Raw genomic sequence first — 25,046 nt, forward strand, 5'->3', positions numbered from 1 at the left:
AGTGTTAGGTCTCTGCGGATTTGTAACCAGAAGCCTTTGTGCGGCGCCTATGTTGTGCGTTTCTGTGTGTGTATTTCCCTACGTTTATCCGCCCAACCGTCTGTGTGGTATTACAGCGTAGATCTCCACTGCTGCTGCTTACACACATACAGCCGACAGACAGAAATAGTCCTGTGTCATCAGGGTAAATAGGTTGTGGTCTGTCTGTGCTCGCAGGAAGCCCACAGCCGCCTTTGGAAGCCTCTGAGAGCCTCCCAGCACTGTCAGTCCAGTTTGTTTTGTGTGCGTATGATTAATAAAAGGTTAACTCAACCTTTAGTCAACTGTTGAAGAGGCCTGTAAATCTCCCCCACAATCTCTTCCTTCCTCTCCCTTTCTCTCCTCCCTTTGTTTCTCTCCCTTTGCCACACCTTCCCCTGGGGGATGGAGGGATTGTGATCGGAGAACGGAGGTGGGGCTCTTGGCGCAGCCACAGGTGTGCTGGTTTCCTCCCTTCTCCTCTCATGTAATGATTTCTTTGGCTCACCACCTGCCAGGTGGAAAAAACACCCACAGCAAATGGAGTGCTTTAAAATGGTCTCCTGGCTTCCGCTTTAAAAGATCTTGTTCTGTGAGTCTTTATCCATCAACAAACATTCCATTTATATCCCTTTTCATTATCCAGTGCCTATGTTAACTCAATGAGGTCTACCTGGAACGACTTGTTGTATGTTTACATTTTGCATCACATGCAAATGATGGCTTCTGGTTTTAAAAGGATGCTGCTAAAGCATAGAGCTAGCCACAGCCTTTAGCTTTTCAGATGGTCAAAAGTCGGCCTTTCGAACTCCTGTCTCTCATGATTCCCTTTTCAGCTCTCTTTCAAACTGCCTCGAGGGTGTTGGAGAGCAGGTCCCAGGCCCTAGCAGGTCATAGGTCGCACACAGACAATGGGTTCCCACTCTGGGTCAGCTGTGGTCAAGGAAACAAAAGCAGTGAAGACTTGGGTTGGACAAACTATAGCAGTGTTTCAAGGTGGCAGAGTGACAACAAGACAGAGGGAGGGAGATGGGGTAGAGCAAAGGCAGGAATAAAAAGTGCAATGTGAGTGAAAACCTCTCTCACACACCAACCCGTACACCCAGCTGGGTCGCCATTACGTTTGTCCACAAGTCCACGTAGGAAGGAGATTGGGATGGGTCAAACATACCCGGGACTTTCCTCCAGGAGAACACTGTTTTTGTCCTAATAAAAACCAAAAAGACATGTAATAAAAGTACTTAATTTAACCCAGACTGTGATTTTTTCCTAAACCTAACCTAACTGAGACAATTTCCCAGTGTTAACCACACACACACACACACACACACACGCACACACATATATATTCGAAACGAAAAACTGTTGCTGATGTTGAAACAAGTTAGCCAAAGTTGCTCAAAAGCTAGACATCCTTGTCTCCTAAATGTCATCTCTCGTATTTATCAGATTTAGATTAATAATCGCTTACAAAAATGGACTTACTTTAGTGTTACAAAAAAAATTAAAGCCAAGTGTTTTTGCTCTATTCTACCCGTATCTTTTCAAATTGCTCTAACTTGTTCCTCCCCCTCCCCCACACCACTGTCTTTCTCCTCTCTTTTTTATTCACTGCCATTGATCATGCATGCAGAAATTCAGCACGCCCAACCATGGCTCTAGCCAGGATAGGTTAGCTAGTGCAAGGCCTTGTCCTACATACTGTTCTCTCGCTATGGTCCACCAGGCCACAGTCACACCCTCCCCCTGAACTGCCTCCCCTCACTGACTTCCCCCACTGCCACACACACACACACACACACACACACACACACACACTGCAGTCTGTCTCAGAACCAGCACATGCACAGATCATCATGTGGTGCTGGGAATGTTAACTCATCATTATCAAAAACTTTTAGTCAGGTGCAATGAATGTTTTTATTTTCTTCTTCTGTAATCAGGTTAAAACATCCAAACTACACTATACACTACGACAGAAAACTAGAAATGTCGGCTTGATATATATTTTATGTGCCGCCCTCAAAAACCTGAACCTACCTGATCTCATTAGTCTAACAAACAGTTTTCTATGTGTATGCGATGAGATTTTGCGTACCTTAAGGCCACATCTGAAGAATAAAGCAAGTGCATTTCACATAACTGTGTGAGCACTTGTCTAACTTTTGTTAGAGCAGCTGAGGCATGTGACGAAACTGCTCAGCTGACCAAGCTTGCCCCGACCGAGAGGAAGCTGACTTAGAGTTAATGCTACTAATCTGCCACTTAGCTGGTTAGGAAGGCCTGTCACGTTGGGTGAAAGAGAAAGGGAGTAGGTAAGATCAGGTTTAGATGAGGGTTGAACTGTGATTGGGTAAGAACTGGAGGAAGAATGTAGGGAGGTGATCACAGCTGTTTTGGATGGGATGGATTAGGATGAGAGCTGGGCAGCAGTAACAGGTGGGCTGAGAGCTGGACCAGGCAAAGATGATTGATGGATGGAGACTAAATCAAAAAGGGGGGGCTGCACTGGGTTTTGAAAGACTTTGTGGATAAGGGGTTAATGTTGATGATGAAAATGAATCCAGTAGGTATCACAAGTCTTCATATATGACAATATCGTATTTAACATTGTATATAAGATTGCATCACATTACGTGAGATCATATAGGATCTCATCAAGTTGCAATACATCCTATAGATCACATCACATTACATTAAATCATACAGGATCACTTCATATTACATTACATCATATCAGATCACATAACATTACACCAAAAAGGATCACATCACATTACATTAAACCACATAGGATCACATCACATTGCATCAGAGATGATCACATCACATTAAATCATATAGGGTCACATCACATTACATCATATAGGGTCACATCACATTACATCAGAAATTATTACATCATATCACATTACATCATAAAGGATCACATCACATTAAATCATATAGGGTCATATCACATTACATTAAATAATATAGGATCACATCACATCATATAGGATCACATAAATCATATAAGGTCACATCACATTACATCATATAACATCAGAGATGACCACATTACATTAAACCATATAGGATCACATCACATTACATCATATAGGATCACATCAAATCAAATAGGGTCGCATCACGTTACATCAGAAATTATTACATCACATTACATCATATAAGATCACATCATGTCACATTACATCATAAAGGATAACATCACATTAAATCATATAGGGTCATATCACATTACATTAAATAATATAGGATCACATCACATCATATAGGATCACATAAATCATATAGGGTTATATCACATTACATCATATAGGATCACATCACATTAAATCATACAGAATCACATTGTATTACATCATATTGAATCACATAATATTACATCATAAAGGATCATATCATGTTAAATCATATCAGGTCATATCATATATACCTTTCCATATTAAATCACAATACATTACATCTGACTAAATTATATAAGATCACAAAACCTGAAAATTGCACCACAAAGGATCACATTGCATCACATCTCATTATTAGTCTCAGCATCCCATTAAATATAGCTTGCAAATTATTTGCAAATCATAGGATTCGGTTTTTATTATTATTATCAATGCCCCAACTTTTTGGAATCAGGGTTGTTACATAAAATAACATAACAAAACATAACATAACATAACATAACATAACATAAATAACCCCTTTCGGTAAACAGGACCTTGTTGACCTTGCAATCTAAAACTACAAGCATGACTTCATATCCAAGCCCTGTTTTATGTAACCTGGTGTTTGGCTAAATAGGTTGGGAGCAAGTATCCTGGTTACAGATGCCTCAATTCACCTGAGACCTTTTCCTGGCACCACAGGAAGACAGTCCTTTCCATCAGCAACACTAAAACTATTTTGTTTTTTAAAAATCTGTCATTCTGGGCCAATTGCGAATGAGTGACAAGGCATCAGTCAATAATAATTAGAAACATATCTTGCATGGGTGCAATGTGCATACATTAATGGCCCTGTGTGTTTTCATTTATGTCTTCTAAATTGATTTTTATTCCTAGATCCAGTTATTTTTCTCATTATAATGTGACGATATTGATCAGAAAACATTCAAAACGCTTTACCGGGCCATGCTGTTGTGATCGACCAATGACATGAACGGCGGGGAAAAACTACAGAGAGCGCCACTGGCAGCATGAATAAAGGCAGGCAACGTGCAGGAGGGAGGGAGGAGGTCCGAGGCCGGGGTAGGCTACGGGAAAACGAGGTAGAGGCGGAGCTTATCTCTGAGCGAGCATGCATGTATGTGTGTGTGTGTGTGTTTCCTCGCTCACCCCTCCTCCTTTTAGCCACCCCACCCCCACCTCTCCTGCCCCCCCCCTCTCCCCTCTCCTCTCCTCCTCCTCCCCTCTCGGCTGCCCGCCCCTGAGTCTGGAGCAGCAGCAGCAGCAGCAGCAGCAGTGGAGCTTCACTGCCTCTCCTCGCCTCACAGTGCGGGAATATACCAGCGGAGAGCGGAATGGATACGGAAGGGAGCCAGAGCAGCCTGTCCTCCGGCACGGACAACTCCCCCCACGACCCCTGGTAACAGCCTCAGCCCGCCCGCCTGCCTTTCGCTCGCCTCTCGGCCTGATTTGAGTTCACCTTGGACTTTAGTTGAGTTCAGTGCGGGAGCGGAGCCGCGCCGAGACAAAAGACAAGCACGCTGTGTGTGTATGTGTGTGTGTGTGTGTGTCTCTGTATGTGTGGGATGGATCCACTCAGCGAAGGAGACACAGACGCACCGCTGCTTTCCGCCTCTTTCCCCCTCTTGTTTGTTTATTTATCTCGGTTTTCCTCCAGAAGGCCACATTGCAACTTCTCCTCCATCCTCTGGAAAATCCTCTCCTTTTTTCCTCCTCTAGGGGATTATAACGGCCCGACTGGCCGATTGGTGACTTCGCAACATGGCCGATGCTTTCTTCTTACTTTATTGATGCTATATCGCACACATTTCCCCCCTGTTTCCCCCCTTGAATGTACATGTGTTGTGCTGTAAAGACGGCGCGTTATTCTGTGTGACTTACAGCTTGTATTTCTCTCATTCAGCAAAATGTTCATCGGGGGTCTGAGTTGGCAGACAACACAAGGTGAGCTGTCCCGCACGCTACTTTAATAAGTCTGAATGAAAGCCTCTTGTTTACTCCTTCTTTACACATATAGCTTCCATATTACCCGTGATGCCTGCTGAAGTTGAGGAGAAACACTGTAAATAGTTCAATCAAAGCCTCCTATTCAATAAGGATCAGCTCTTAGGATTTAGACTTGCCGAGACGCAGGCAGATTAACACTGGAAATGCATGCACATATACGACGACTGTGTCTGCCTTTTCCCTGTGCGCTCATTACGCTGTTAATAACAGAAGGGCATTTGTAGTAAACGCGATCGATTATTCAGCAGAAGTTGGGCTCATATGGAGCCCACGCTCGCGTGTTGTTTTTCCTTATTGTTGCACTCCGCTGAATCCATTCATTTATTTTAAGAGCCATGAGCGCAGGCTGATGCACGAACACAGTTTATTCTTGTTGCGGCGGCCCGTGTTATTATCCCGCTGCTGGCTGGCTGTGTCAAAACAGCAATCGTCACCAAGTGTAGCTTTGTTTGTGGTCCGCAGGGCCTAATGGGCTATTATGCTGAATGGCCAGATAGCCAGTGTACAGTCTCTGAGGACTGGTGAGGGACACAAACACAACGTGGTCCGCCCGACCCCATTGTCTCATCCCAGCCACTGCCAAGCACACCTCCTCACTAGGGCCTGTAGGAGAAAAAGTCTCATGAGATTGATGGCTTTATTTGACCGTGTTTCCTTGCGTTCTTTGCAGAGGGCTTGAAGGAGTACTTCTGTAAATTCGGCGAGGTGAAGGAGTGTATGGTGATGCGGGATCCCGTTACCAAGCGGTCGAGGTAAGAAGGAGGCGTGTGCGCTCCGCCGTCCTATCACTGGATGCCTCATGCTCTTCCATGCCTTTCCATGAGACTACTGTGAGCTTGCATTCTGATTTTTGAGTGTTATTGTGTTTTTTTTTCCTTTGCAGGGGGTTTGGGTTTGTAACATACGCAGAACAAGCCGGTGTGGAGAAGGTTTTGGCGCAAAACAGACACGAGTTGGATTCCAAAACGGTGAGTTCTACCTTTGAAGAGCTGGATGCTGCCAGCTGAGTTGTCTTGGGTAACTTTTCCAATTCTGTGTAGCATGTTTTTTTCCCCCTCAGTGTATTTTGCCTCCCACCGTATGGCTTGTAAAGTTGAGGAGTGCGTTTTGGAGCAGCCCCCCTTCCTCCTCCTCTTTCTGCTCATTTCCCTCTCCAAATCCTGGTTCAGGGCGCCAACATGAAAGCGTTCTTTCTTGGTCTTCATTGCCATGGTTACCTGGGGACCTGAATAGGGTAGGAGCCCCTGCTAAACCCTCACAGGGTTTATGCACAGAGCTCACAACTTTTTTTCTTCCTTTTTTTTTCATAGAAAATATCAGCACTAGTTTTCTAGTGGCAGCTTGAGAGGAAAAAAAAGTTTGAGTAAAGGAAACAGTTGATGTCAGGGGGAAGTCTGTGAGGTCCAAATGAGTCTTAAAGTCAAATTGAAACTTCACTTACTCGCCATGTGGTATCCAAGAACATAGTGAATCCTTAACAAATTAAAGTAAATGGAGGCTTCGGTTTAACAACAGCAACCCTTTATAAAATATCCATGTATAATATCTTATTTATCCAGTTGTATTATGCCCATACATGTATTTTCACCAAAATATTACTATTTAGTGCGTGAATATAAAGAGAACTGGATACGGTATTGGAGGCAGGGCCCTGTTCATTCCTATGAAAGTTGCTCAGTGGCTCACGTAGCACAAAAAGCTTAGCTTTTGTGAGGAAAAAAAAGTTTGAGTAAAGGAAACAGTTGATGTCAGGGGGAAGTCTGTGAGGTCCAAATGAGTCTTAAAGTCAAATTGAAACTTCACTTACTCGCCATGTGGTATCCAAGAACATAGTGAATCCTTAACAAATTAAAGTAAATGGAGGCTTCGGTTTAACAACAGCAACCCTTTATAAAATATCCATGTATAATATCTTATTTATCCAGTTGTATTATGCCCATACATGTATTTTCACCAAAATATTACTATTTAGTGCGTGAATATAAAGAGAACTGGATACGGTATTGGAGGCAGGGCCCTGTTCATTCCTATGAAAGTTGCTCAGTGGCTCACGTAGCACAAAAAGCTTAGCTTTTGTGTATAAACAACCTGGATCTTTCACGGGTCTTCAGTTTTTTGGCTAATTTCCGGTTTAATTATCCGCTACCTTGAATTGGGTTAATTTAAATCGCCTTTCCAAACATAATTGTACTGAATGGATCAAATTCTAATAATGGAATGAGTTGTGACTGTCAACAAAATGTATCCAGTGGTTTGCATATGTCTATGACAATGTAATTGTATGGGTAAAGCCTTTTTTGGGCCCCATGGCATCATTCGATGAACCTGGAAGTTGTAATTCTACGTTTAAGCCACAATGTCAAATGCAAAAATGCATTTTCATTTGGGAAGTACTGAGCATACGAGTGGATAAACGAGACTTGGATTACACCGCAAAAGTCATGTGGGAGCTTGTAAACTAATGTTTTGTTGAACCCTGTTAAACCTGGCCTCTGTTTATCTTAATTTACTAAGAATTTACTATGTATTGTGACGTTTTTGGCATCTCCATTCGCTATAGTGAGAAATATAGTGTGAGAAAAAACAAAGTGAATTCTCCCGAATTCAAGGCAACACAGTGAGTAATTGATACACAAAGGGCCGTTTTCAGGGTGAAATCTTACCTTAAGTATTGAATTAAACGCTGAGGTTTGTTTGAACTTTGATCAGAGGATTCTCTGTGATTTCCCCTCCTACACTACTGACACATGAAGATTCAGATGTGGGTAAATGGGACAAATCAGTTACCAGATGGAGGTCAGAGCACACAATGTGCTTGTGTTTAGCTACATAATGTAGAACTCCAGAGAGGACAGGGACGTGGAGATGTGTGTGGGTCGAAGCTGCTGCTGATTTAAATATCTGTGAAGGTGTGAATGTTGCTGTCTTGGTCATGTAGATGAGTTGTAGTAATGGGGGACTGGGTGTGTCTTTGTCAGTTTGTGGCCTCTCCTATTAACCACCACACACACACACACACACACACACACACACACACACACACACACACACAATAGGATCATTTGAGAGTGAAAATCAGTGGCACAGAAAGGCAGCAGAGCCCAGGGGTGGAGGAAAGGTAGAGTTGGTTAGTTGTTGGAGCAAGCCTGTTGCTGGGGGTGACGCCAGCCACAGGAGACGGTGCTGTTACTGCACAGCCTGATGGGATTTATGTCTCCATAACAACTTCTCAGCTATTTTGCATTAACTTAAGACACTTGGCTCGGTTGGGCAGCAGAGCTCTGACACACAGATAATGTTAAGTCACGGCAGACCTTTAAACTCAGCTTTTGTGTGTGTGAACAGGTGCTGGAAATACTTGCATTTTAATGTGTTTCAAGGTTTGAAAAGTGCTTGAAATGTATACAGGGTTCACAAAAAATCTTGAAAGTTTGGAAAATGCTTCATTTTAATAATTATGCTTTCAAGGTTAGGAATATGCTTGGATCTGAATATACTCCTTAAAATGCTTGACAATGCTAAATGCTTTTCAATATAATCTGGTCTTCTTATGTTTCCACCTCATTCATAGCCAGATAAGTCCTCTTTTCACCCCTTACTCTGAAAATTAACAGGAATTAAATGGTTATGATCAAAACATATAATCAGACTTGTTATGAAGAGCTGCTGCAATAAACAAAGTGATGATATATTGATTGCTAGGTATGAAGAAATTGTGTAAACTTTTACTCGTGCATTGGGTTATAGTGACAATTAAGATGTGTTGCTAACGGCTTTGTGGAGTCTAAATATTTTGGGTTTGAGTACCTTGAAAGTGCTTGAATTGTACTTTAAATAAGCTGTATGAACCCTGTATATACCAAGTCTACTTGTAAAAGGGGACAGATTTTAAAACATGGAATTTTGCCGGGTCAAATATTCTGTTTACTGTATGTACTGTATAAAAATATGTATTATATCACAGTTTTAAGGTGCCAGACAAGCTTGCAAATGCTTGGGTATGAGTCTGTAGTAACTCGTGTGTGAGATTGTGCTTTTAGATGCAGTTTTCAAATGTTTGAATTAAATTGCTAAGTTGGATGTTTCAGCACAGTTCCTGTGAGGTTTATTACAAAATGAGTGTTGCTGCTGGTAATCTGTCAATTTTTTTTTCTTCTTAGAAGCAAGTTCCAAGCAACTGTTAAGTGTTACTCAGTGAGTCATATTACCTATTAAACCAAGGTACAGTCTGTGAGAGCCAGGCCATGTGTGAGTGTGAACACTGGTTGGCAGGCCACTGGTGGGGTTAGGCGTTGCCCTATTATAAACCAAAATACAGCATAAGGCTAAACAATAATAATGTTAACCACTCAAATGCAGCTTTGGTTGCTCAGGTTGTTGTGGCAGCAGTCTGCGGGGGAAGCACACCGTGCTACCATTTTTCCAACCAGGCGTTTTAAACACGGTTATGGTTCCATTTTGGAGCCTGGAGGTTTTTGCAAAGCTCTTAGGTTTGTAAGAGGTTTATTATCAATAATAACTTTATTGCTCCAACTGAATTCTATGACTGTGAAAGCTGCAATAAGTAGTCGAGCAATTGATCAGTTAATTGACAGTAAAATAATCGCTGTTTTCATATTTCACTATAAAATGCCGTTTTTATTATCTCAAATTTGAAGATTTTTTTGTATTACTTAATATTAAACTGAATATCTTTTGAACTGACAAAACAGCTTGGAATTTGAGTAGCTGGGATCTACATATTACGATTAATCCATAAAATAATTGCCAGATTAATCATTAATAAAAATAATACTTGCAGCCTTAATGACAATACAGGAATATAACTTGTGCAAAATGATCAAATGTTGCACAGCAGCAAAACAGCTCAACGTGGATTCCACTCTTATAAATAATTATGAATAAAGCCTTTCAAGAGTATTTTTTAGTTGAAGCTGTGGGTCAAAGTCTGTGGTATTGGCTGAATATTTTTTAATAACATGCGTAGCTTTATGGGATCAGTGTTGACCTCTCTGTAACATTTCCAACACCTGTCCCAGTTTAATTATTTTCTATATTTATTTATTTCTATGCACTTTGTGTCTTCCTCACACCTGGACTCTTTCTTCCCTCCCTCCTCTCGCCACAGTTAGAGCAGGATAACTATTGTTTGATCAGCAGGAGATGTGAGAAAGACATTCCTCTCTGGAATGAGGAAGAATATTCGTTGCTCTGATTTTTTTTCTTTCTTTTTATGCTGAGCCTTTGGTTTGTCAGAAAAGACGCTGCAAGGCCTGAAGCAGGAAGGAGACAGACGAGGAAGGTGAATGAAAGAGATGTAACAGAGCAACAGGGTGCTGTGTGAGGACACACACAAGTAAACTACACTAACTGGTGCAAGGTTCATACCGCTGGTTACAAGTTGTATTAAACATTTACAGTTCTGTTACATCCAGTTTTGTTTTAAAGCAGCAGCTCAAACGCTTATTGAACATTTAGTTACCTGTTCAGTACCTGTGGGCCAAAGGGTTGAAATGCAACAAACGAGAGGTTGTCTATTGTTTGTAGAGCGAGGTTGTTGTTTCGGTTGGAGGTTAGATTTCCTGTCGGGACAGAGTTTGGCCTCGGGGCAGTGGTGTGCTGTCGTTTTTCTCTGGACAGACAAAAAGGGCACAACTGGTATTTGTTTGCTCCGAGGAAATGCTTTACTGGAACCAGCTATGGGGAGAAGACGAGACAAGATATTCTCCGAAATCTCACCACTTCTTATTCTCACATTAAGGAATGGTGATTTTAGATTTGGCGTGTTATTAATTGTGGTGTAGTTTAGCATTCTCAGATGAGAAAAGAGGTCGTTTATGCAATTTGTCGCAGAACATTTGTCACAGAATCCTAATTCAGACAAATAAGTAATAATTATTGTGCACTTTTCATTGTTATGATAAATAAACTTATTTCTTTTGCCATATTAATAGTGCAGTAGGGCTGCAACTAGTGCTGAATTTTATTATTGGCTAATCTGTTGATTATTTTCTTGGTTAAATGTTAGAGCTACAGTGATAAAGTCTAAGGTGATATCTGAAAATGTCTTGTTTTTCATGAAAAATGACTTAAATTTTTAATTAATTTATCAAAATATCTGGTGATTATTTTTCAGTCGATTGGTCGACTTATCATTGCAGCTCTTTGGTACATTAGATAGAACTTGATGATGATGTGCTAGTAATGTAAAGTAATGATTTGTACAAAGTCCTGAAAGTTTGGAAAATGCTTGATTTAACCCCTATATGTTTTAAGGTTAGGGATATTCCCATACATTATAAGCCGTGTAAATTGATTGCTTTGGTAATTCTTGTCTTCTGTTAACTCCAGTTTTTGCAATTGCAGTTATAGTAATTTTGATTTGAGCAGTATGAACGGTGTAAAACCCAGTATAACTCTGAACTAACATTACTTGAAAGAAAATTATCTCTTCATTTCTTCCACTGAGTAAACAGAGCTGCCCTTTAGGAAATGTGTTACAGTAGGTGGTAATTGCTGCTTTTGGCATGAGCGTCTGTGGAGGTACAGTAGCGTGGTGGTCATCAGCGTGGTGCTAATATAGCAGCTTTGGTCTATAGCTGTGAACTGTAACAACATATGTTAGCAGCAGCCTCTGTGGACTATTGGCACCACAGTCTGCTGAGGCTACTGGTCCAACACCTGGTTAGTGGAGAGTCTAGATGCTAGCAACCAGCTCCTGGCTGGAGATTAGCTGTTAGTGCTGACGTGGACAAAACTAGAGATGGGGGGATGGAGAAGGTGGAGGAGAGGAGAGGAAAGGAGAGTGAGGGAGGCCCAGCTCCCGTGCTGTAATTAGTATAGATCTGAAAAGCAACTAATCCGATTGAGGCAAACAAACTGGATTGGGCTTCCGAGGTCCATGCCTCAGATCCGGGGATAAAGCCTGGACCTGCTCTGAAGGTGGATCCAGGGTTTCTCTCTCCATGCTGCACAACCCCACCTCCTGATACCACCACCACACACCCGCCCTGGCGTGGCGCCCTATAGCAGGGTAACAGGGGCAGGGGTGGGGTTGGGTTTGGTGGGGGGGGTCCTCATTAGTGAGCTTCGTTAACTAATTACTGTGCCATTGTTCAGCTGTGCAGATTGACCCTGCTGGCCCGAGCCCAATCCAAGTCTCCCTCTCACTCTGCGTGCACGCAGTGACATGCCAACTTCTTTTGTCTCCTCTTCTGTTATAGCTTTTTGTTTAGCTTATATTGATTATATTGCCATAATAGGGCAGCCTGTGGTGCCTTTTTATCAGTGTGGGTGTTTGCCATTTTGTTGTGTTGGCAGGTTGGCCTATGTGTCACAGCTTAATGTATATATATGTGACAGTGTGAGGGCATAGGCTTGTTTTCAGTAGAGGTGGATTAGTGTGCATTCTTTGCCGTTTTAATTACATATATGTGTCACTTTGTATACATGTGTTTATGTTTGTGCTACATTCTGTGGGTGTGTGTATGTATGTGTGCCTGTGGGGGTAGCACGGGAGCCCCAGTTCCTCTACGGGCCCATCTGTTTTGTACTCTTTGTCCTGTTAATTAATGAAATCAGAGGGGCTGCCTGCTGGGACGGCCCTGCTGCACCGCCACACTGGACAGGCCCACTTTCTCATGGGTTGACTCTGTTTTCCAAATGAATGCCTTCTCTTTCTCCCTGTGCTTTCTCATTTTCACACTACTTTTCTCTCCCCCCCTCTCTTTCTCTCTGTCTATTGATTTGACGTCCTATTTTTTTTATTTTTGTTTTCCAGTTTGTAACACTGGTGGACGCGCTGGGCGACGTGAGGTGACTATTGGTCGTAGATTAGTCTAGTCTTAAAAGCTAAACCACTAAAATCATATCATAGGCCTCTTCTGCCGTCACTATGCTGCTTAGATTGAGTGGAGGTTGGATGTCATGAAGCAGGATGTTAGTCAGACCATTTCACAAACACTCAGTCATAACTCTTCATTGTCGGTCTGGGAAGAGCAACTTTTTTCTTCCTAGAAAAAGATTTAAACATCATTCATGAGCAGTTACGTTTTCACCGCTGTTTATTGGGACCGTTACATCGCAGAGACTTCTCAAATGTCAAGCCTCTGAAGAGCTATTTCTGAGTGTTGCAAACAGTGACCTGGCTAAGTCATTTTACCTTTTGCTTTGTGGCCTATCTTTCTTCCTCGAGGCTAATCCGCCAGTCTGATAGATGCTTTAGTTTTCATTTATTGTAGCCTTCCTCTGAGTACAGCCAGATGTAGAAGTCACACTTTAGATTTATTCTGTTATTTCGCTGAAGTGGAATGATTTTTTTTAACAGCATGGCATGACTGTAGTCGTAGTAGCACTACTACAGATGTTGCATTAGGCCTAACCTAGTCTAGTTGGTAACCTTCGAGCTCTTGATGATTTAAAAGCTATGAAATTTTGGTGTCATGACAACATGGGATATATGATGATATATAATATGAGATACAAACATTTGTCACCTGATTTTTCTATAGCCTTTGTAACATGGGGTCTGTAGGGCCGTGTATTAGGGCTATTGTATGTTAAAGAAATTATGGGAGGAATTCCAGAGAATAAAATTGTACATTTCTAAGAATAAACTCGGATATTCTTTAAGATTAAAATGGAAAATTTATGAGAAAAAAAGTCACAAATTCTTGCATTTGTAGTTCCACATGCACAAAAGCTATCACCTCATCCAAATCAGTATGCTGCTGACTTCTGTTTATAACCTTGAAAAATCAAGTGATGTAGTTCTTTCACAAAAAACAATTTTTTTCCATTTTTTTCCATGAAAATTCTTAGAATTTCTGATCGCCAACCCCCTCCCCCGACAATTTCAACTTTATAATCTCAGAGAATATTCAGGTATTTTTGTTCATTTATAACTTTCATTTAAAAAATTATTCTGTAATTTTTATAAAATGTACAATGGCCCTAATACGCCGTCGTAGATCTGTTTCTTTAATGTCTGTGATTACATCGCTTTAACAGGACTGTTGCATCAATCTGATGATGCAACTTGATTGGTCAGGTGTTTAATTTACTGGATAATCCTGAATAATCTATCAATAAACAGCTTTTCAATTGAGTTTAAAGAAAGTCTACCACAATATATATATATATCTTTTGTGATATAATCTACATATACTGATGATTCACCCCTAACATAAAAAGGCTGTTTCATACGAAGACACATTGACAGGAGGCTGATTTTCAAAATCACCACTTGCTGTTAATCCAGTGACAAGGCTGCTGGATGTTTGTGTTTGCATGTATTCAGCTTGTGGAAAACAGATTTTACTGTATACATGCTGTACGTGACTGCAGCCGCGTGTCAAATGTGAAAGTAAGGTTCTGACCGCTGTCACTGTCAGCTCATCATGGTCTGTGCCTGCCATATAATGTCCTGAGGGTAGCACCTGTCCTGTAGTCTGGTTACGACAGTTAAAGGCACCTGTATTTCCTATTTTATTATATGGGTTATTAGAAAAATATGTATCAACAACAAAGCATAGCACATTTAATCATGATGAGGTATGTTTCTGCCCAGTGTGATTCTGTTGTTCAGAGGTCAATGCAGCTTTTCTGTTTTTTCTGTTTTGCTTGTTGTATTTTTGCCATAATATACATATACAGGCTTAAAACAGGACTTATATCTCCTGTTACTTGTACTATTAACTATAAGAAATGGCATTTGACATTTACAGTATATGTGTCTTTTTGTGTTATGTTTTTAATGAAAAGCAGGCGATAAAAAGGTCACCATGTTGGTAATCATAGAGTATGAAGCCACTCATCTATTATGTTACATTTGGCCCACTAAGCACGGATCCTGTAAGAAACGCTGTGTTGTCATTGTTTGTGAGGGTGCTCTGTTGTTGCACTGCTGTTGCCGATAGTCGCCGGTGGCTTTGCGTGTCCTTGTCACCTTTGTCTTTGTGCTTGGACCAGCTGGAGGTGACATGACTCCTCTCGTCTTTGTGCCCCACTTCAAGGTGCAAAGACCTTCTACAATCCCTCCCAAGGACGCTGCAGATGCATCTTAGTTACACAGCGCCGTGCTCTCGAAGCAGTGTTAAATCTGAGGTACTTAAAGGTCCTCAGAGGATATTTTTGTCCGTAGATTTGTCATCAGAAGCAGGGAATCATCACGGGGAAGGATTGTTAGAATATTGAATGAGCACCCTCCCTTGTATTGTGTGTATTGTTCTCGATATAAGTGCTTATTTCTGGCCGTTTCATAGGCTCCCTTTTAGTTGCCAATATCAATTCAATACCTCTGATAGTGGCTGTGTGAGACACAAGGGCTTTTGCTTCACACATCCAATTATTAGAACAAAGATGGAACTCTAAGACCATAATACACTACAAGGTCCTGTGACCTAAAATCATCTCTCTCGTTGGCTTGAGTGAGAATAACACGAGATTCCTCACAAATTTAAAATGCCAGGCCAGGCTTTGCATATTTAGCATTATTAAAGGCCAGCTCATTCAAAACTCATTTGCTTCTAATTTTATCTGTAACCTTGACCACTGCTGAGACATTCCACTTGGGAGAAATATGGATACAGTCAAATCTGGCTAATCCAAAATGGAGGTTGTCTGGATTTGTGAGATTTAAAAAAATATATATCCGTCTGAAATGAATTCAGAATATTAAATGCTCATTTTGGATGCCAGGCTGCCCTGCTCTTTCTAGTTTGTGGCTAAGATGCATTTAGTTGTGTCTCAACACACAATTTAGAGAATGCAAGTATTCACGTCTTACTGTGTATTTTGTTCCCTACGCCTGTTTGTTTGGCTGGTGTGTTTGGATTTTTTGGGGCTTGCATAAACAAGGGTCTACTATACATACTCCAAGATTAGCATACGTTCTATTTCTGTACTTGCAGGCCTTCAGATGGGTTTGAGACTTAGAGGCTCTGTGTTGTAACTAATTCTAGTTAGTTAACAGTGTGATAATTCATTGATGCCCAGAGCGAAATTCCGTTTACACAAGCACAGGATCAGCTACTGAACAACATATCCGGAGCAGGTAGAGATTTGGTGTCTTTGCTCAAAGAAACCTAAGATGGTGGGGTGCATTTAAATGTTGGGTGCTCTGGGTAAGAAGGTGTTTACCTCCCAGTCTCAGAAGAGACGAAAATATTTGTTCTATTATTTAACCCTTTTCTAACAGCAATATTCATTCGGGTGTCTGGAAACCGTGACTCCTCTTTAACAGTTCAAAACGACTTGGTTTTTTGTAATTTTATAAGGATTTCCTGTAGATATGATTTAAAGCTGATTACATGTTACAAAAACAACACATACTTCTAACTGGAGTCTAAGAGACAAACTAAAGTAATGATATATATTCATGCATAACCAAGAAACCAGGGCTGTACAATTTATCAATATCCCATCAAAATCATAATATAGACTATTGCAATATCTAATATTTGTTGAATGCAAAATATAATTCTGAATTAATTATTGTTGTGCTGCAAGTTGTCCCGGCCACCAAATTGTATTCCACAGACTTAAGAAATAATCTTTCATTGATACAGGTCATTGCAGAAATCACGCTATGATCATTTTTTCTTTAATTTGAAAATGAGAATAATCTTGCAGCAATTTTGATTTCCTCTAATATTGTAAATCATATGGCAATTGTGATATCAGTTGAAATAATTACAAATGTAGATATTTTTTACAACTGTTTATGTAATATTTTCTTTCAGTGGTTAAATAACAATGCATTTCCATCTATATACCATCATGAAAGCCTAGTTTGTGGCAAAGGGAAGAGATATCACTTTAATATTTTTTCACAAATTATTAAAAAGGCCAGATAAAGGAACAAGGCTTTACACTTACACCTGAGGTGTCTGTGCAACTCCAAACATTAAAAAGCTAAAGCAAATGTCAACAAATGGCTAACTTCTAGTAAAATCCTCTAAATATCTCTAATGCAGTAGTGTTGATCTATCAATATCATCACCGTTCATCAATCATCAAAAATTCAATCAAATCCACACTAGGATGTCTTCAAATGTGTACGCCATTTCAAGAACAGAACTGTTTTATGTATACCTTTTTAAAACTTATCTCAACTCATTTCTCCCCTGCAGATCGACCCGAAGGTGGCGTTTCCCCGCCGGGCTCAGCCTAAGGTGAGTGCATCCTGAAGGGGTTAACAACAGGGAGGAGTAGTGATGATGTCATGTGTCACCCCTCATCACTCAGCCCTGGTTGGCTAGGATTAGAGTCAGGCAAGTGACCAAAGAGGAGCCGCAATCCACTTGTCCAGCCTGACACGGTGACCCCGTACCCTGACCCCACCCAACCCCAACCATCAGCAGACAGCGTCTTTAACACACACACACACACACACACACACACACACAAATGAATGCCAGCTCACAATAGTCACCTGCACTCACGCACACCCCTCCAAGCCAGAATGAAACCGACCTTAAACTGAAGTGAATTAGCTTGAATGCTCAGAAGAGCTTTCAGAAACCTCTGAGATTAGCTAAACACCAACAAACACAAAGTCTCTTTATCGGCAGCATCTACCCCCTGCCTAATGTGATTAGAGGTGAACGATGCCTTCTTCTTTCTCTGTTGCTAGCTGGTGACCAGGACAAAGAAGATCTTTGTCGGAGGACTGTCAGTCAATACCACCATCGAAGATGTGAAGCATTACTTCGACCAGTTTGGAAAGGTGAGCTATACACAAATCTGGTCTGTATCAGTAGCTGTCCCACTCTGTGATAAGCTCCTGCCTCTCAGATCTTATAAGGCGCTGGTCGCCAACTATTTGTATCAGACTAAGCACCCCTTCATGAACTACCCTCAACATATTAGAAATGTCTTCACATTGAGTTTAAATACAATATTATTGAACTAATAATCACTAACAATGAACAATGAATGAACTAACAATCATCCTTTTTCAATCATAAAATGCAACTGCTTAAGTTTGCATTCTTAGTACTGCCACAGGGCGTGATGGAAGTGGGATGTTTCAACTATTTATTCTTTACTTTGAGCTATCTCAATCATTTGTCCATTAGCTAACTCTTTCAACTGTTTATCCATTACTTTCAGCTAACTGTTTATCATTACTATTAGCAAATGTTGACTTTTTCACCTATTTTCCTTTTAGCTATTTCAAGAATTTGTCCATTAGCTGACTCTTTCAACTGTTTCCTCGTTACTTTTTGCTAATTTTCACGATTTCAACCATTTTAGCTATTTAACTGGTTTTCCTTAAGCTAACCATTTCAACTGTTTATCCATCACTATTAGCTATTTCAGCCATTAGCTAACTATTTTAGCTGTTTATCCGCTAGTTAGTGTTCAGTATTTCAACTCTTTGCCTTTTAGCTATTTCAATCATTCTATTTCATAACTATTTCAGTTTGTTCACTAGCAAGTATTTTTATGTTATATATATATTTTTTTTAGCTATTTCAACCACTCAGCCATTAGCTAACTCTTTCAGCTGTTTATCCATTACTCTTAGCTTATATTCACTATTTCAGCTGTTTTCCTTTTGGCTATTTCAACCATTAACCATCACTTTTAGCTATTTCAATCATTGCCAACTATTTCAATGTTTTTTTAGTTACCTGAACAAACAATCCATCACTTTCTGCTAACCTTCATTGTCTCTATGCTTCTCGGCTCACTTGCTATCAAGTTTACACACTTATGGTGGCTCTGAAATGGGACACAATATGTGGTCGTATTTTTTTTAATATGAAATCGAAATTTCTATGTTATCAAATTACTTGAGCTACCCAACAATCTTCCCACATGCCCCCTGGCAACTGCAGAAAGTACCCCCTGGGGTGCAAGTACCCATGGCTGGAAATCACTGCTTCTAATGGACTCTATCTTTGATAGATTATATTCATTTGTTGGTCCTGTCCCTCTGACATCTTTTAGCTTTGTTTTTCTGCATTTGTTTTTCTCTTTTTCTCCTTTCTATTTTATTCAAGCATAGCAATTTTAAAAGGGGGCAAATTTCAAACACCAAACAGCAAAAAATTAAGGAGAAAAGACAAGACTAAAAAGAGAGAGAACTAAAAGAAAGGAAATTGAAATGGTGTTTGGTCACCGATGGTCTGCTCTGCCAGCTACAGAATTAGTTAGTTTGTTAGTTTATCTCTTTTGTTAACTGTTTTGCTCTTTTACGATCACATCTTAGTGTTTCTGGCTTCTTCATTTGTCCTGCTCAGCTCCTTTGAATGAAATTTGGTGAAAGGCAAACACATGCTGTGGAGACAGATGAGTGGCCGGGGAGAGGGAGGAAGAAAAAAAAAAAGGAGCGAGAGGAGGGGAAGAGAAGAGGGAGATGGCGGGGGACTGAAAGGAAAGAAGCAACCCCCCGTAGAGACAGAGGGAGGGGAGCTCGAAAGGGTTGAAGGGCAGAGAAAAAGAGGAATGTTGATATAGTGAGGAGGAAAAGTGGCTATGAAACGGAAAAACACCAATCTGATGGGCCATAAATGTATCAAAGTGTCCATCATGCATGTAATGCTGGGTTGCTTTTTAGCTAACAAGACTTTGGAAGGTTTGGGAGTGTGTTTGAGGAGAGTTCAGCCTCTTCAGTATTAACTAATCAAATACAGCAGCTGCTCCTGTAAAAGCCCCCCTCCACCTTACCCAAAATCACTACCTCAGACACCAACTCCCCTCTCATCCCACATACACACACCCTGCTCCAGTCCCTCTCAGCTTGTTGCCGTGGTGACCTGCTTTCGTCCATTGTCCCGCTGTAATCCAGTGTGTTGTTTTTTTTGTTTCCTTAAAAAAAATGTGTAAGAAGTGCGCATTTGCATGAATGGAAAGAAGGGTGTGTGCACGCATAAAAGTGTCACAGTGGTATCGCTGTAGCTGCAATGGGAGGTAAGCTTGCATACATTTGTGCAGACTGTAAGACTCACAACCAGTTGTCGGTGGTTCTGCTCTTCCTGTAAGCAGGAAAAGAGTCTGGAAATGAACATCGCTTCAGAATGTAGGCCTAATGGATTGGAAGAAATTAACAGCACGAACCTCCTTCTGCCTCGTGTCTGGCTGTGTTTTCTCTCAGTTGGCCTCTGACTCATGTTTGGGGTATTACCATATTTCAGGTGCTAGTTCAAATTCGCATAATATCTTCTAATTTTGGGTCGTGTGGGTCCCGGTCGGCCTGGATCACGGCATGTGACCATCCCACACTTTAAGTCATTGTAAGGTGCGTGTTGTGACATGTGTCATGTTTCCTGACTTGTGTTTTATAAAATGGCAGCTCTGTGCCGAATCAGTTCTCCCTGGTGATCGCAGACACTCATATCTAAGACAACACTCCCTCCGCAGGATGAGGGAATATTTGGACTGTTTGGACACGTGAGACCAAAGCTGTATCATGGATAGCTCCAATCCCACAGTGCATTCCTGCTGAGCGGGAGGTATTTCTTGTTTATTATCTGAGCCTGGTTACAAGGTGCAGGTTAGGATGGAGTAGGACTCGGTGTCCTGTTTATTTTCATACTGTGGCACCGCCTCGCAAAGGAAAACACAGAATGCACTATGCATTTTCTGCAACTCTTTGATATGTGCTGTAGTTTATTTTTTTGGAGTATACTTCTGAAGGCCCACCTACACAAACTTCATTAGACTGGGCTGAAATGGCAGCTCAGTTGACATGTCAGGTGTCTTGGAGCAGGCCGAGGAGTCAAAGGCATGTGTTAATGTGCGGTTTCCTAACTGGACAAATCTGAGCTCCTGTTGCTGAATGTCCCCAGGCCAATGTGACCACAGCAGCCATGTTTGTATGAGAAATAAGTCTGAATCCTGAGGTGTAGGTCTTGTAATCCCCCTAAACCTGGTGGGGAGTTTAGAAAATCTCCCTTTTTTGGCTGAATGCGAAGCAAGTGTGGATTAGAGCCATGTTTTAACCTCTTAAAACCTGTCTGCCTGCTCGCATGTAGGGTAAGACCCAAAAATCTTGTTCTAACTGATGTAGTTCTGGTTGTGTTGTAGCCACATGCTAGCCACAGAAACTAGGAGATGTTACCCTTAAAAGAACTTTGAGGCCAAAATGCATGTAGGAGACTTCCTTTGAGGGTCTAACTCTTCCCTGAGCCCTACCCAGGATGATGGGGTTAACCTCTTAAAATTCACCTGCCTGCTAGCAGGTAGAGTCCCAAAAAACTAATGTTGTGTTTTAGCCTCATGCTAAACAAGCACATTTGCAGAAACTACAAGATGTTACCTTTAAATGAAGCCTCATATATGCAATTTGGCGTCACAGTTCTTCTTTTATAAGCTTTGGCTTAAAAATGTTTTGGGTGAATAGCCCAAAACCGGCAGATTGGTTTTAAGAAGTTAAACTGATACTTTGGCATGCAGTTAAATAATTAGATAATTAGCATTTTAGTCATACAGTCACTATGTTTAACCCAAAGGAAATCCCTGTTTTCACGCTTTTTATCCTGCCCCTCTGAAGTGTATTCCTGAAAGTACCTTACATAAAAAAGTAGCATTAAAATCCCTCATCTGAAATCAAGTGAGAGAATAGGTCAGAGAGCAGTAAGCAAAGGAAGGAGTGGATAAGATGAAAAATGCAGCATGGACAGGGCAGACGGGAAAAGTTGGGACTCCACTCACCCATGTGAGCTGCCGATTAGGAGGCTTGACTGAACACTTTGTCTGCTGGCCTGTTTAGAGAGAGATGGCCAGAGAGAGAGAGCGCGAGAGAGAAGGGAGAGAATGAAAGAGGGAGATGTGAGGAGACAGAAGGGGAAAAAAATGTGAATGCCACCTTTCATAATCTCGCAGAAAGTGTAATGGACTTGTCAGCAAACGCTTGTTCCTCAGACAATAGCTGCACGCTTCACTAAAAACGGGATATTTTTAATGCTGCACTCGGAAAAAGCCGTGCATGATCACAGCTGACCCTTGTTTCAGTACATCTGAGAATGTCAGAACTTCATGAGAATATGACCTTAACTTTTCTGCACTCTCTGCATGCATGCTGGCTAGTTAGCGACTGAGCCGCTGCTAAGCCAATCTCAGACCCCCACAGCTATCCAATCAGATTGTCTTACAGCACCCTGGGCAGTGGACATCGGAGATCGTCTTCTTATTGGTTTTGGCAAGGGCAAGGGGCTGGTGTGCGACCACAGCATAAGCTCACACACGTGATGGAATATTTCTCAATTCAGCACGCCATTGTATTATATTAAAAGACTATAAGATGAACCACATTTTACAGCATATTATGTTTTCTCAGACTTGAAAATGGGGCTCAAAAGCTCCTGGGGCTGGCACCGGTCATCCCTTCCAGAATAGATGCTGCTAATGCTAACAGGAGGGCTAGCTGTGCGTGTAACTCTACTCTTATGATAACATGTTGGCTTGCAGCTGTCTACTTACTGTCCTGTTCCCTCGCTCTCTGCTGTGTCATTGAGTTTGGACGACCGGAAGGGTGGAAGGCATGAGGGGAGAGGAGAGGAGATGAGAGGAGGAGGAGGTGGTGGGGGGTAAAATCTGAATGAAGGACAGAGAGAGGAGGGGGTGCTCTGTGTATGTGTCAAAGCTATATGTTAACAAGGATGAGAGTCAAAAGGATCAGGGCGTTTGTAGAACCTTGACACTTCACGTATTCGTCATATGGCGAGAAAAACGCACAAAGCTTTCCCTCGCAAGTAAATCACGACTGGGAGACTTGGATGAGTTTTACATCTGAAGTAAAGGTTAGAAATCGGATGGCCTGGTCATCCAGAGGCCTCTGCCACTCATGTTACACTGGTTTGAGTTTCAGTGCTCGCTGCCTAATGAAAATAGCCATGTAGTCATACTCTACATGTGTCTCCATGTGATGTAGAAAGATCTGCTTTGCAGATTTTTGTGAATGTTGTCGCACTACTTCTTTCTTTTGTCCCGGTTAATGACGGAAAACACAAAGGTCATTTCCACAGTGATCCCAGGCCTTGGTTTCCCTCTCTCTCTCTCTCTCTCTCTCTCTCTCTCTCTCTCTCTCTCTCTCTCTCTCTCTCTCTCTCTCTCTCTCACTCCTCATGCCGTCAGAGCTCGAGCAGAAGCTGCTAACTTTCCTGCCAGTGAAGGACAAGTGAGGGAGGGAGGGAGGGAGGAGAGAGGGTGAAGAGGGGGAGGAGGAGGAATATGAATAGGGCAGTGGAGTTGGTGCAAAAAGGAAAGTGGAGGGAGAAGGAGAATGAAAGGAGAGCGTGTTGACAAAGACCCCAGTTCACTTTGTTCTTCACTCTCTGATCCAAAATGCAAAATGTTCGTTTATCCTCCATCAAAACTTCACCTTCTATCTTGTTTTTTATCACCCCATTATTCATCCCCTTTTTTCTCATTTTGTGTCACATGCTTTCTCTCCCTCTCTTCTCTCTTCTTCTTCTCTTTCCCCCCATTCTATTCATTGAAATTAGTTGGGAATGGAGGGGAGGGGGCTAGTTCTTCTAATTGAAATTCTTTACAGGGTCTCCATGGGAATAGTAAACTTTGTGGAGAGGGAAAGAAAGACAGCAAGGGTGAAAGAATGAAAGGGAGAAAAAAAAGATAGAGAGCAGGACAGAGTTTGTGAGAACTCTGGAGAAAGACAGAGCGAAGAATGGGAAGGAATTTCCTCCACCGCCTCGCGAACGGGGAACATTCACTTCTTTTTCACCTTGATAGATTGCATTTCATTTTATTTTTATACAGCGTCCCTCCCTCATTTCCCCGTCGCTCTCTTCCTTTCTCTCGCTCTCATTCTTTCTTTTTTCTTTTCTCCTTTGTCACCTGTCACCCCTCCCTCTCTCCCCTCCACCCTCTCCATCTGTTTTCCCCTCTTACTCCAATGCTAAAGAGGGACAATGGCACCCCATGCTGTGTAATGATGTGTGTGTGTGTGTGTGTGTGTGTGTGTGCGTTAATATGTCGAAGCTCATCTATTCTTTGCTTTGTTCTCACAGGTCGATGATGCCATGCTTATGTTTGACAAAACAACCAACAGACACAGAGGTACGTATGCAGAGTTATGATACACACATTATGTTAATAAGTGTCGACACTCTAAAGTGGGGACGCCAACAAACACGTCCTCAGAAATGAAAGGAGAAAACAGCGTGATGGAGTCGCCGGGTGAACGTACATGAAAAAAAAAATTAATAAATGAAATGAAAAGAATGCGATTTATCTCTGTCCTCTCTGAGCTAGTGAGAAGAGCAGCCCCGCTGGGGGGCGGGATACAGAGTCAGGATGGTTACAGGCCAGGATGTAACTTAATGAGACAAGTGAGGAAAGAGGGAGAGAAGGGAAAGAGGAGGATGGAGTAAGAGCAATTGGGTGTGATAATGGGGAGAAGGCAGTAAATCTGGGCTCAGTTTTAGAGAACCACGCCCAGCTCTGCTCGTCCTGATGCCAGCAGCTTGACTGACAGGCAAGCCACGCGAGGCCTGCTCTGATGTCGTGTCGCTCCTTCTTTTGGAAATGGCTGCTGATGGTCTTATTAAAAATGGGGATATTTCATCTTGGTCAAATGTTTTTGTGACAATATACTCTACCACTTTGTAGAAAACTTTTCCAAAGGAAAACTGTGTATTTACAGCATTTTTTTCAGTATAATTGCTGAGGTGTGGGGTCGCTTTTGTCACAGACTACAGCATTTAACAAACCTGAGCAATCTGAGAGTATTCGTGTTGTCGGGTGTTGGAATAAGTCTTTATGTGTCTTCCAGGCTTTGGATTTGTCACCTTTGAGAATGAAGACGTGGTGGAGAAAGTGTGTGAGATCCACTTCCACGAGATCAACAACAAAATGGTA

General features: G+C 41.6%; 1 protein-coding gene across 2 annotated transcripts in view; it reads left to right on the forward strand.

Moving 5' to 3' along the window:
* Nucleotides 1-4,473: 4,473 nt before the first annotated feature.
* Nucleotides 4,474-25,046, forward strand: part of LOC131968270 (RNA-binding protein Musashi homolog 1-like) — a 29,009-nt gene continuing 8,436 nt past the window's right edge. The window contains exons 1-8 of one of the 2 annotated variants that reach the window (XM_059329069.1): nucleotides 4,474-4,608; nucleotides 5,113-5,153; nucleotides 5,887-5,968; nucleotides 6,100-6,184; nucleotides 17,348-17,389; nucleotides 17,851-17,943; nucleotides 24,197-24,245; nucleotides 24,961-25,043. In XM_059329069.1, coding sequence (XP_059185052.1) covers nucleotides 4,544-4,608; nucleotides 5,113-5,153; nucleotides 5,887-5,968; nucleotides 6,100-6,184; nucleotides 17,348-17,389; nucleotides 17,851-17,943; nucleotides 24,197-24,245; nucleotides 24,961-25,043 — 540 coding nt within the window. In that variant the 5' untranslated portion in view covers nucleotides 4,474-4,543. Of the gene's footprint in view, nucleotides 4,609-5,112; nucleotides 5,154-5,886; nucleotides 5,969-6,099; nucleotides 6,185-12,505; nucleotides 13,032-17,347; nucleotides 17,390-17,850; nucleotides 17,944-24,196; nucleotides 24,246-24,960; nucleotides 25,044-25,046 lie in introns of those variants that run through there. The other variant, XM_059329070.1, reaches the window with a different exon arrangement.

The sequence above is a fragment of the Centropristis striata genome, chromosome 3 (genome assembly GCF_030273125.1).
Source record: "Centropristis striata isolate RG_2023a ecotype Rhode Island chromosome 3, C.striata_1.0, whole genome shotgun sequence".
NCBI classification, from domain to species: Eukaryota; Metazoa; Chordata; class Actinopteri; order Perciformes; family Serranidae; genus Centropristis; species Centropristis striata.